General features: G+C 40.8%; 1 protein-coding gene across 2 annotated transcripts; it reads left to right on the forward strand.

Annotated features, from left to right (window-relative positions):
* The first annotated feature begins 1,096 nt into the window (after nucleotides 1-1,096).
* Nucleotides 1,097-10,817, forward strand: otud4 (OTU deubiquitinase 4). 2 transcript variants are annotated; one of them, XM_008324348.2, is made up of 21 exons: nucleotides 1,097-1,472; nucleotides 2,074-2,157; nucleotides 2,384-2,434; nucleotides 2,547-2,593; nucleotides 2,790-2,862; nucleotides 3,032-3,113; nucleotides 3,588-3,750; nucleotides 4,215-4,257; nucleotides 4,490-4,598; nucleotides 4,813-4,877; nucleotides 4,953-5,056; nucleotides 5,409-5,500; nucleotides 5,648-5,828; nucleotides 5,915-6,050; nucleotides 6,177-6,260; nucleotides 6,659-7,295; nucleotides 7,499-8,083; nucleotides 8,163-8,203; nucleotides 8,292-8,877; nucleotides 8,976-9,052; nucleotides 9,334-10,817. In XM_008324348.2, the coding sequence occupies exons 1-21, from the start codon at nucleotides 1,386-1,388 to the stop codon at nucleotides 9,757-9,759; spliced, it is 3,753 nt and encodes a 1,250-aa protein (XP_008322570.1). In that variant the 5' UTR covers nucleotides 1,097-1,385; the 3' UTR covers nucleotides 9,760-10,817. The 2 variants fall into 2 exon arrangements, with proteins under 2 accessions (XP_008322570.1, XP_008322562.1); XM_008324340.2 differs by having other exon boundaries at nucleotides 1,098-1,472; nucleotides 9,331-10,817.
* The last annotated feature ends 2,094 nt before the right edge of the window (nucleotides 10,818-12,911 follow it).

The following is a 12,911-nucleotide window of genomic DNA, read 5'->3' on the forward strand; positions in this document are numbered from 1 at the left end:
AGGTATACGTGGCTGGTTGTGGGTCCCCGTGGTGGCCGGCGGGGGGTGAGGGGGGGGCTGCTGATTGGCCTGGAGCCGGCCAGGCCTCGTCAAATCAGAGAGCAGCGCGGGGGCCGTAGAGGGGAGAGAAAACTGTCTCTCGTGTTATTATTAGATTTCATGGCGTTAGAAGAGAAAAGGTGAAAGAAAAACAGAGAGTAGAGGAGGGAAGGATGCAAGGGAACAAGACTTCACAATAGGCACAAAATCTGCAGTCGCCTAAGTCTGTACTACAGACTACTACTACCGTAAGAGAACAGAAAGACAGGGAGTGCTGCCCCACTGCTGCCCCCTGTGGTCAGCTGTGTTGCTTAAATTATTTTGAATGAAACATATTTGAAGTTCCTTTTCTTGTAGACATCGATTTTAAAACATCCTCCAGTATTAAATACGTGTAACATAAACATAAAAAAAAATTCAAATGGCATTATTACTGTACATTGAGGGAATTCTCATGGCACAGCAACAGTTATGAAATAAAATAATAAGATATAAATAAAATATAAAGCTGATTACTAAAATAACATGAACAACAAAGTGTACTTTTACAGTAAAATGCAATACAATAATAAAACAAACAGGAATTAGAAAATGCAAAGTACAATTGAACTGACCATTTGAATCATGTGAACTAAAGACATATACACTACATATACACATGTCCATTAACTTGACATGTTGCTGCATAGAGATGACACACAGCAAAGTATAATATAAGAATATAATCATTCTAAAATATTTTATCCGTTTTTCTCTTGCTAAATTGGTTTTACTCAAAATTGGTTGCCTGAAAAGTAGTTTTTAACCTGACGTTTGTGTAAAACTCCCTGTCATAAGTATCGACTTGTATGTCATGTAACTTGTATGTCATGTAACTTGTATGTCACGTAACTTGGCCACTGTATCTCGGTAACGTGATGGCAACTGTTTTTATTTTTATCGGAAGCATTTTACGTCATTTTGCCTTTTACTGTGAAAGGTTACCCGGATCTACTTTTAGACTGTGGCTACATCTACCTTGACACCGTCAAAAGAAGGGGGGCGTGACTGTCCATGTTAGCTTACTGCTAAAGTTGTACTTTCACTTCATGACAATTAGGAGTGGCTTCAGGCTCAAGCAGCAAACCTCCCAGGAAACGAAACTAGACTTTCCACAATTTCTTCTTCACTACTCCCGAGTCTTAGATGAAGTTATTTAAATATTTTCACCGGCCACAGTGGACGTGGTAGACGTCTACCCGTCGACTTTGGACCGCTTTCTATTAAACACGCACTTTGAGGAGGTTAGCTCCTGCTGCTAACATGGACAGCGGCGGGCATGCGAACACTGAAGAGCCGAGAAAAGCATGGACGACTACCTGAGGTCCATCGGTTTTCATCGGAAGAAAATCGCCAAAGACGGGTCCTGTCTGTTCCGGGCTGTAGCCGAGCAGGTAAAGATTTAAAAGTGTAAATAAGCCAAAGCTGTCATCGGTTTTGCTGACTAAACAGTACCTGGGTTATGGAGAAGACTGAAGTTCTGGCCCAGTTCTTCATGTTGGTACGGACTGATGTGTCAAATATGAGCCGGATAAAATCGAAACAGGTTGAATTTTTTTTTTAAGTCTTAAAAATGATCATAAGTACATAATAATAAATAACATAATTATTTTATTATTTTAGTTTTACTATAATTTAGAATGGAGAAGAAACTCCATTACATAATTATTTTATTATTTTAGTTTTATAACAAAACTATAAAACTATAACATAAAAAACATTAGAATTTATAGAGAAGTAATTTTTCATCGTATTATTAATTGATGCTGTGTTAAATGTTGACGCTGACATTGGACTTCTATGATTTTAGCCAGGATACTGAGATTGACTCATGGTTCTCAGTCAGTGCTGGTAGAGATTTGTTATTGTAATTCTATGATTAAGGTCAGATTAATAACATTTAATCAGATAATTCAGATTTTTGATTCAAAATACTTTCATCGCCAACAACCAATCCTTGTCTGTCTGTTTGTTTGTTTGTTTGTTTACCTGCAGGTTCTCCACAGTCAGAGTCTCCACACACTGGTGCGAGCTCAGTGTGTGGATTATCTGAAGAAGAACAGGAGCAGCTACGAGGCGGTAACGTTTGACACTGACAATCTCAGATCATTGCTGTTGTTGTCATCGTCATTTACATGATCGTTGTTGTAATAATGATTGTAACATTACTCCACATTTAAATCATTGTAGCATTGTTGTCATCATTGTTACCATTATCATGTGTCACTGTACATGTTGTCGTTATTATCATCAACAACGACAGTTGATCATAATGTAACCACGGTGCTGGTGTCTTGTTATGTAGTTCATCGAAGGAGACTTTGAGGAGTATCTGTGTCAACTCCAGGATCCTCAAGTACGAAAACACACAGCAAAAAAACAACACGTTTGGGGATGTCTGGTTAATTATGTCTGTCCATAAAAGATGACGTATAAACTAAAACCTGTCTGTGTTTGTGTCTGTGCAGCAGTGGGTTGGAGAAGTAGAGATCAATGCTCTTGCTTCCCTCTACAGGTCAGTCCCAGTCATTCTGGCACACCTTTTGCCTGGTCAAAGTGCAGACTTCAACAACACACACTTTCTTTGCCCACCATGATAGATTAAATAGAAAATAAAGATATTTTTATTTACATTAGTTTTTTTCAGTCTCATTAAGTCCTGTGTTAACGTAAAATGTTTAAATTAAATTTTCCTTCTTTTGTCTGTGTAGGAGGGACTTCTTGATTTTCCAGGAGCCTGGAAAACCTCCTGTGAACATCACAGGTGAAAAGTTCAAAGACAAAGTGAGGAAAATAACAAGAAATATATTGTATCACTGAATTATATTATTATTTTATTGCTCTTGTTTTAATAGTTTTATTATGAAGATAATTGTTGTGCTAAGTTCATCTTCTAACTGCATTGTTTATTAACTTCCTGCGTGTATGTTTTTCCTCTGTTGTGTTCACACAGGTTCAGCTGTGTTTCCTGAATAGAAATCACTACGACTCTGTTTATTCTACCAGTCACATAAAGAACTCAGCCGTCTGTCAGTGTGAGTGTCAGATGGTCTACTACACTACTACACTGCATTACTACGCACAACTACACAGAACTACAATGCACTACTACACACAAGTACACTACTACACACATCCAAAACACACAAATACACTACACACTGACACACAACTACACACTCCTATCAGTGCAGATATAAGGTTTTCCGGTGCTGCAAAAGCCTTGAAAAATCTTTTATTTGTAAATGTTGCCTTAAATCTTTGGTTCTTAAAGTAGGAGGCAATCCCCTACAGGGGTCACAGACCTAACGGGCACAGCAAGGCATGTAAGAAAATGTAGTTTTTTTTTTACTTGTGCTGCAGTGGTAGAACTGCACCCATCAGTCATTTTATTTCTTTGTTCAAACCTGTTCTGTAGAAATGACACAGTTTCAATAAAGTTCAGTTGAGTTTTGAAGTTTGAGGATTTGACTATATCTTTGTATGCTTCCTCTTCTTTTTCCTATCAGCTATTGTGTACGAGCTGCTGTACAATGGTGTGTTCAATATGGAGCTCAGGGACCTGGGTCAGAGTCAGAGGACGGCGCGACTTTCTGACCCGCTGAATGACGACAGGCTGGCGGTCTGTGTGAGCAGCGACGAGTCGGACGTGGAGGTGGACGAGCCACTCTGGTCAGAACACTTTCAACACGCTTTGTCTTTTCTGTTTTTGTTGTTGTAAGACTGAGCTTCATTTAAAATGTTTGTAAATTTTATTGGAGAAATTGGAAAAAAATGTTTGTTCTTTAACAGATGCTGATGACTTAGACGATGTGATTTAAAAATCACTATGAAGAGTAAACATTTTTCTGACACTTAAATATCAATAACTTAAAGCATGTCCCCTCCTCGTTCCTAGAGGGCGCCATTTCGTCTTATTGATTTTATGTTTTTTTTTAAATATTTTTATATTATATATTAAAGTCTTTATTGTCATTGTAACACGGGGATACAACAAAATTGAACTGTTCAGGTGTGTAATCTTCAGAAGTCTATTCTTACATATTTGTGTATTTACCGAGTTTTGCATGTTTCTTATGTTTACATGTACATGGTAAATAATTGTACCTCCCAAGAATTTGTTTTGTTTTTTACAGGGTTGACAATGATAAAAACACTTCTACAAGACACAGCCACAGGGTAAAAACACACACCAATGAATTCATATTTCATATATGTACTTTATCTTAAAAGGAACGTTTTACCAAATTTGACCATTACTATTTTAAGAAAAGTACCCACTTAAAATATAAAATATATTATTAAATATTCAAACCTCTGTTTCTAAAAGGAGCGTTCAGTAAATGTTGTCAGCTGACGTTGAAGTCTGGTTCACAAATCTAAAGTATTTTTTTTGGTTACTGTTAATCAGGGTCGTGGACGTGGGCGTGGCCAGCACCTGTCAGAGAGGGTGAGACGTTCACTGAACCCGACTTTGTTCAGAAACATCGAGTATGACGTTTGGCACAAGACAAAGAGAGGTGACTCACAAACTTGATTAATAACGAACCAAAGTCCAAAGAGAAAATGAATGATTGTTAACTAACATGGACACTGTTAGACTGCTGCCTCCTGTGGTAAGTTCTTAAACTGATGCAGCAGTGGACCTGCAGCCTCTACTTCCCTGTGACTTTAAATCAGCACAACAAGGAATTATTTCAAAATTTTAGTTTTATTTTTTGCCATTGGTTTTAGCCCAACAGAAGCTGGACTACAGCATCGCTGCTGGGATGCAGTACAGTGTTGGAGACCAATGTCAGGTATGTATTTTTTATTTTTATTTTTTAATTAGGATTTGTCATCCGTTTATGTTATTATGTTTTTGTTCACTTTAGGTTCGATTAGATGGAAACGGACGGAGCTACAATGCTACAGTTAAAGAAGTGCCTTCAAACAACAACAACTTGGTGGTGGTTCATATCGAAGATTTGGGCAGAAAGTGCGTGTCTATGAATCTATCAATCTATTTTAACTTACTTTCCCATTTGAAACTCCATGGAGAAAAAAGTGATTTTAGCTGAAAGAGCTGAAACTGACCGCAGGAGCTGTTGGTCCACTGCTGCCTCCTGTGGTCAGTTTGTGTCACTAAGATAAAACTTAAGAAATGGTTTGTAACAGAAAAGTCAGGAAATAACAAATCTGAACATCTGTAATCGTTGATTTTCTCTATCAACTTTGGTCTGTGAGCAAAAATTTACATTTGTTCAGAATTTTGTTTAAGTTAAAAAACTGACCCATCTTCTAAAGATACAATCACTAATACACAAAGTGATTTCTTTGTGTATGTTTAGAACAGTCCCCTTGTGGAGTCTCCGTCCTCCCAGTGAGGAGGGCAGTTGGAGCACTGTGGTCAAAGACAAGAGGAACAGCAACGGACATGGAGGTGATGTACAAATAAAACAACTTCAGGAAAGTCTTAAAAAATTAAAGCTAATTTAATAATGACAGCACAAGATTAAAAATGAAATTTGGTAATTTAATTCATTGTAATTAATTCATCTAATGAATTCCTTTCTGTTCCGTGTCTCAGATGGTGAAGAGCACCGTAAAGGCAGAAGTCAAGGAAAATCACTCTCCTTGTCCTCGGCTTCTGTCAAACCTCAGCCCTCAATGTCGCCCCTTGGTGGACATGTGCAGAAGCAGCACTCCTGGCCCCCACCAGTCACAGCAAAGGTGGCTGAAGGAGCTCCAGCTCGACCCCGCAGGATTGGGTTGGTTAGAATGCCTTCATTCCCAAACTCGTGGCAGTAAACAGCATTTTTTTCTTGCTAACAGGCAGAACTATTTCCTACTACAGTCAATCTGTCAGCCTGGTGGAGGCGACGCTGTTCGGTGTGACAAAGGAGGTGCGTCAGGCCAAAGAGGAGGAGCAGAGGAATGCAGCACTGGTGGAGATGCAGCTGAGAGATGAGCACAGCTTCCCTGCACTCGGGGTGAGTTCAAGTAATGTTGTGATGTCATCATCTGCACACAGGAAGTGACGTCATACAGTACGTGTATGTGTCAGGAAAAGACCTCAGTCTGACTCTAATCTGTTGTTTTTAACCCCATTCTGTCAGACTGGACCACAGGAAGAAAAAGGGAAGAGGAGGCGTGCAGAGAAGAGGAGTTCAGAGAAGAGGAGTTCAGAGGGGAGAAAGACGGTGGGTGATGTTACCAGGACAAAAGCAGTCAGTTAATGTGGATGAGTTTTGTGTTAGAGTAACACAGAAAACAGTTCAATTTGCAGTCTGCTGTCTCAAAAGCTCTACACATTTCAAACTCAGTTTAACAAACTGACTCATCTCCTGTTTACTCACATTTTCAAACATGTAATTAACTGAAAAAAGTCTGTGTTTTTTGTTCACACTACAACACAACTCCAAAGTTTCAAAATAGGGCCTGCTTTTCTTTGGTCCAGGTTTAGTTGCTTTAACACTAAAATAATGGGTTAATGTAATAAAATAATATGTTGATTTTCATAATAAAAGCCTCAGTTTCTTTTTGCAAGGATGAGTTCCAGTGTGAACAGTTTTCAAAAATCCTTTTTTCGTGTGTTCAGAAGAGTCCAGTTGAGGACATTGGAGCAGTGTCTCCCTCTGGTGGACAAGGACCTCAAACTTCCACTCCTAAAATTCCCCCCACTGCCGCTGCTGTGACTCCACACCCTCAGTCTGCTGCTGTGACTCCACCTCCTTCCTCTGACTCCACCCCTGACCGGCAGAGTTCCATCAGAGTTCCCTCTCCAAACTCCAACACTGACACCACACCCATCAGAGATGCCCAAGCTGTTAAACCAAACACTTCATCTCCTGTTGCACCTGCTGTACCTCCATCTCCTCCTCCTCCTGCTACTGCTGCTACTTCAAACTCCAACTCAGTTTTCTCCTTTCTCACCCCGATTCTCCCCACGGCATCATCTTTACCTCCCACTCAACTGCCCTTCTCCTCTTCCCCCTCCTTGCTACCTTATAAAACTTCCACTGCTGCTCCTTCTTCTGCTTCTCCTTCACTCCTTCCGTCCTCCTCTGCTCCAACCTTCATTGCCCCTATCGCCCCCTCTCCTGTCACAGCTGCAGTTTTTCTGCCTCCATCCTCCTTCCACCGAGATTCTCTCCACCACTCCACTCCCAGTCCTTCTTTACCTTACTCCTCCTCTTCACCTCCTGCTCCTCCGCTTGCACAGGCTCCTGCTCACGGTAAGAAAGTTTAGAATTCCCACATTTGATCTTATACATTATGTACATACACACCATCATACAAGTGAATAAATGAAATGATGATTTTAGCTCACAGCAAACTAAATCTCTTTTGTTTCATGTTAGAAATTATGGACGTCTAATAGAGAGACATTTTACTTCAACAGAAACTCAGATGTACTTCTTTTTTGTTGTTGTTTCAGATTTTTTACCAAACTCTGGAGACTTGTTGACCCAATGTCTGACCCAAAAACAAGTTCCTGTCTCTGGGTTCCAGGTCCAGACCCAGGGAGAGCTGGTCAACAAACGGTGTCAATCACCAAACATACAAGTGCAGAGTCAGATGTTGCAGCCTCAAAGTCATGAGGAAAAACAAGTCCAGTCCTCAATTCAGAACCAGAGTCCAACCCCGGTTCCTCCCTCCAACATCCATTCTCAGACCCAGTCCTTCTCCCAGTCTGACACAGTCCAGGTCCTTCATGGGTCTTCTTCCATTTCCAGTATCCCTCAGCCTTTTCCCTGTGTCACTAACTCTACGACTCAGACCCAGTGTGTTCAGGCCCAGTCTGTACTGACTGACTCCCCTGAGACCTTCTCCCTGCCTCGTCCTCACCGACCTTACCTCCTCCCCTCACACCTTTCTTCCTTCCCACAAACTGATTCTCCTCAGAACATGTCGCAGCTTCATCTGGATCTCCTGTACCCTGGTTTCCCACGGAACCAAAAGGGGGATGTGGTCCTGTCACCAGAATACTCCTACTGCAAGATGGGGAAAGATCTGCCCCAAGGTGAAAGGTCCAAACAAACATCTATATGAACACATGAAATCACAGCCTGACAGTTTCTTTAATCTTTTTTATTTTGCAGATGTCAACATCATGAGGTTTTTCTTCAACCTGGGAGTCAAGGTGTCCAACTATTTTCTAGCTTATGTATCGCATAGCAATGTTTATGCTAATTGATTATTGTATTTTTTGTTTCATCTGTACTCCTCAGGCCTTCTCCATGCATTGGTGTCCTCCCAGCGTTTACCTTGTGCCACTCCAACATGCTCACTCCATCGAACACAGCTCTGCTGCTCACTCCACCTCTCCTGCACCTCACTGCCCCCGCTTCAACGCCCCCTCCTGTCAGCAGGAGTCACTTCCGTTTCTAAATCCTGCCATATCAGCCTTCAGCCACCAGCCTCCACCAATTGAAGCCCCCTATCCCCGTGACCTCCCCATGAACCAGGCTGCATACCTGGTCACCCAATATACACCCCACAGACTGTCCTCTGCCCACCCACCTTCATGGCAGCGTCAGCCGATGGCACCATCTACTAATGCTGTCAGTCCCCTAATGTATCCCTCCACACCGCCTTACCCACCTCCTGGTCAGGAGTTCCCAACAGGTGTGAAGGCTAGGGCACCCTTGGGACGGCCTTTGTATCCACCTCCTTCACTGGACTTCCAGTCTGAAACATCATTTTCTACACCAGAGTCCGTTCATCGAAGCAAGGGAGGGAAACAGCAGGGTAACAGCGCCACCAATGGAGACGCCACTCTCACATCTGTCAGAGCCATGACACTTCCTGTTGGAGGTAGTTTGGAAACACATACTTTTGTTCCTATAGTTTTTCTTTACTACAATGTAATGTGGCCTCCAGGGGGTGCTGAAGAGTTTCTATTTTTCTTTTAGTACCAAATATAGCACTGGAAGAGAATCTAACCAGGAAGGGGATCTTGGTTGACACTTTGCCAAACAACAAGCCTCTGGTATGTACTAGCACTAAGAGTGCTGACGGGCTGAGAGTGGCCCAACTGTTTAGAAACATGCAAGTACATGCAAAGTATATACTGAATCAGTGATTTTTTTTCTTTGTCACAGAGACACAGGAGTTGTTGATCTTCTGCTGCCTCCATCACTACCACCTACACTGACCACAGGAGGCAGCAGTGGACCAGAAACTCCTGTGTCAGACAAAATCAGAGTTTCACTGTGGTCATTCTATACATTAACACAATTCAGTGACCCATTTCTCTCTTTTTTTTAGCAGGCTGTCTTCACAAACTCTGACGGTTCCATTCCCATGGCTCCAGGCCCCGTCCCTCAACAATCCTACAGCGTTTCCATGACTTCTGTCTCTGATGACATCCATGGCTTTCATCAGCAACACTTTAATGCTAACAAAAACTACGTCACAGACGCAACCCACACTTCACCCGTCAATAGTCCCGTCTCGTCTGTTGCCTGTAGCACTGAGGATGACAGGGAGGGGACGCAACCCTTTACAATGCCATATCAGAACCCTAGAGGACACAGGCGGGGCCCTGGGGGAGGGAGGGGTAGAAACAGGGTCTATGATGGACAGAGGGGCCTGGTCTTTGATAGAGGGAGGAGAAGTTACAGGAGAAGGCAGGGAGGTGAGGGTTTTAACCAAGGACAGTTTGGTACCTCTCAACATAGGGGGCAGGGATGGTGAGAAGGCCTATGACCTACAGTATGAGAAAGTTTTTTTTTTATTATTATTATTTTGCACTATTTCTGTTGCAATTAGAATTAATCAGACATCCTCCCATGCTTTAAGCATTTTTTGATTTTTCTTTTTTGGTCATCATGGGCCAAGTACTGAATGTTCCCTCTTTATTGGAATTATTTTTGTAAGTTTGGGGTTTACATAATGTAACTATGAAAAAAAAAAAACTTAGCCAAAGATGAAATGCCAAGAGAAAATATGATATTATTCAATCTTAAAGCTGATGTTCAAGGTTTTCAGTCTTTGTGTGCCAGCTCCCTTTTATAGTTTATGCCCAGAACTTTTTTAAATCCCTTAATGAGTTCATAAGCTCTGTCTGTTTTCTTTTGAAAATATCAACTATGCACTTTTGTTAAAAAGTAAATGCTAATCTGCAAATACTATAAGGACAGAAAGAAAAGGGTGGCATGTGGTTCTGTAATTGGACACTTGGTCTAAGAAGAAGCACAGATACAATGAGCAAAGAAAAACATTGAAATATGCAGCAACCAACTTAGCAAAAGATGAAATCTCTACCTGTTAAATAAAAAAAGCCAACATGTATGTACAAAATGTATTAAGCTTTCATGACAACTGTCTGTAGATTGACAGATAAAATCCTCTATCTACTGCTGTAAAACTACAATGACTGCTGCCCAGCTGAGACTACTGCTGTAAAGCTGCAGCGACTGTAGTAAAGAAACAGCTGCTTGTGTATACCTACAGCTAAATACAGTTAGTTTTCTCTCTCTGTCCTGTGTGGTCGTCATCTTCAAGTTGTTCTTCTCACTTTCTTCGTGTTTGGCTCTGACTGTCAGGCTTTTGGTGCCTTATGTTTACAACCAATTTGTATTTTGTGAGATTGTTGAGAGGAGGAAGATGTTCTGTTGTGTAAAGAAATTAATAAAACTGTAGTTCAGGTACCAGGAGATATGGCTGGTGCAAGGAAAAAAACTCCTTTACCAATCACAAAGATCTCAAATTGTACACAATATTTGCTGCAATAAAAATGCATCTTGGTGTAACACACTGTACTGTATATTTATTTACACAGTAAATATTTGAAGTTCCTTGAGTACATTTTGCAAGATAACTACCGTGGTAAAGGCTGACCAAGCATAACCACTGCTCCTCCCTGTGGAATTTCAGCTGGTTTCCACACAGGCCTCTTCGGGTCATTACTCATCAGGCGTCGTTCGATGACGTTGATTTTATGTATACATGTAGATATAACTGTAAGTTGTATATTACTCTATTTAATACTTTCATTTTTTTTAATATCAGCCACATGCGTGGTTCTTAAAGACAGAAAAATATAAACTTTGTTTGTTTCCATAAAAATACAACAAAAGTCACAAACCTGTTCCTCAGAAATCTTGACACTGCTCTCTAGGGTCCAGATACAAACCAGGGCGAGACGATAAAACAATACCAAATAAAAGAAGTGTGACTTTTCTCACTGCAAAAATAAAAATGAAATAAATAAATGAAGTAATGCAAGAAGAACTTAGTCTTCGGAGGTATGTTCATCAAAACGTTTCAAATAAATGAAAAGTAAAATAATAATTTTAGAAAAAACACGTTTTCAAACAACTTATTAAATAGCAGTTTATCTCTACAATTTGAATATATTTTATAAATGACATGAAGTAAACACAGCATTTACAGTTAAATAAACGATTCTGTCATTCATGCTTATGTAATTTGTTTTGTTTTTTTAATTGAACCACTAACGTTTTTATTTGATAAAAGTCTGGGGTAACCTCAGTTTTTTATATCATTATATATACTGTATATATATATATATATATATATATTGTCCAAATTACTGTTTGACTACTTAACTCGTAGATAACATTTGGTTTATTTTTATTTTTATTTATTTTTTATTTTATTTTTTTGCTGTTGTGTGCGGGGCGGGCGGCGTCATTTAATTCATCCACTTGGTTATTTTATTGATTATTATTGAATGAGTTTTTATGATTTCTTTTTCTCTTCCTCCTCCCCCTCTAACTCCACCTGCACCAACGTCACTGCTGTCACACGTGACGTCAGACGCCGAAAAAGTTTGCCGAGGGCTTTGAAAAGCACAGGTGCACGAGGTTATTCCATGATGGCGGCTCGACCTGGTCCAGATGAAAGGTAGGTGACTGTTGGACTTATATTCACCGCCGTTGGCTTTTCGACTCAGTGTGTTCGTTTTAGCTAAATAGCCTAGTCTTCACACAAGAAGAAAAACGTTTGTTTTACCAAAACTAAAAATGTATGCCCCACGTTAGAATGCGTTCTTGGGGAAGTAGTTTTATCATTGAACCGTATTTAATCATTTAGTGTAGCTTCAGCGTCTTCTTTGGGGAATTTCTAAAAGAAACTGTTGACATTGTTTGAAATGAACAGATACGCTGAGATTTCTGCGCACGGAGACCAGGCCGAAGTTGTCCAGCGTTAAAGTCCTCTCCTGAAACCGGAAGACAAGGTGAGGGGCCTGTGGAGTCAAACTCGGGATTTATATTTAATAATTGTTATTATTTTGAAACTTGCTGTGCTCCCGCCCAAATGTTCAGTACTTAACGTGACTCTTCTCCGACTTTATTTCCCAGACTCTCATCGCGAAGATCTTCAACACAGTAAGGAGCGTCGTTTTTCTCTATTCTGTGCGGTCGCTGTGCCGCTGCTGTGCTAGGCTCCGTGTGTGTGTGTGTTTGAGTGTGTCAAACACGGCAGTACAAACCGTCCAAACAGTAAATGGCCACCAGTCTTGGACTTTGGTTTGTTTCCTTTCTGTTTCCTGGGTTTTGGTTCGAGAGGCACGAGCAGCAGGACGGGGAGCCAGTCAGTGAAGCCCTTTCTGTGGACGGCTCCCTGCTCGACGTTGTTGTTGTTGTTGTTGTTGTGACTCTGGTCCCTTGTTAATGCTGTCGATGAACTGCTGAGCAAGTAGGGTAACTGTTGGCTCTGGGTCTGATTTCTGACCGTGGTGGTTCAGTATTTGTAGTTGGTTGACTGACTGTGATGAGGGCTTGAAGTCTGTGTGTGACTGCAGTGGTTTTGAGCTCAGCAGTTCGTAGTCATTGGGTGTGAATGATGTTCTGTCTCTATGTCTGCACTAACAATCATTA

Source organism: Cynoglossus semilaevis, chromosome 1 (genome assembly GCF_000523025.1).
Source record: "Cynoglossus semilaevis isolate Cse_v1.0 chromosome 1, Cse_v1.0, whole genome shotgun sequence".
NCBI classification, from domain to species: Eukaryota; Metazoa; Chordata; class Actinopteri; order Pleuronectiformes; family Cynoglossidae; genus Cynoglossus; species Cynoglossus semilaevis.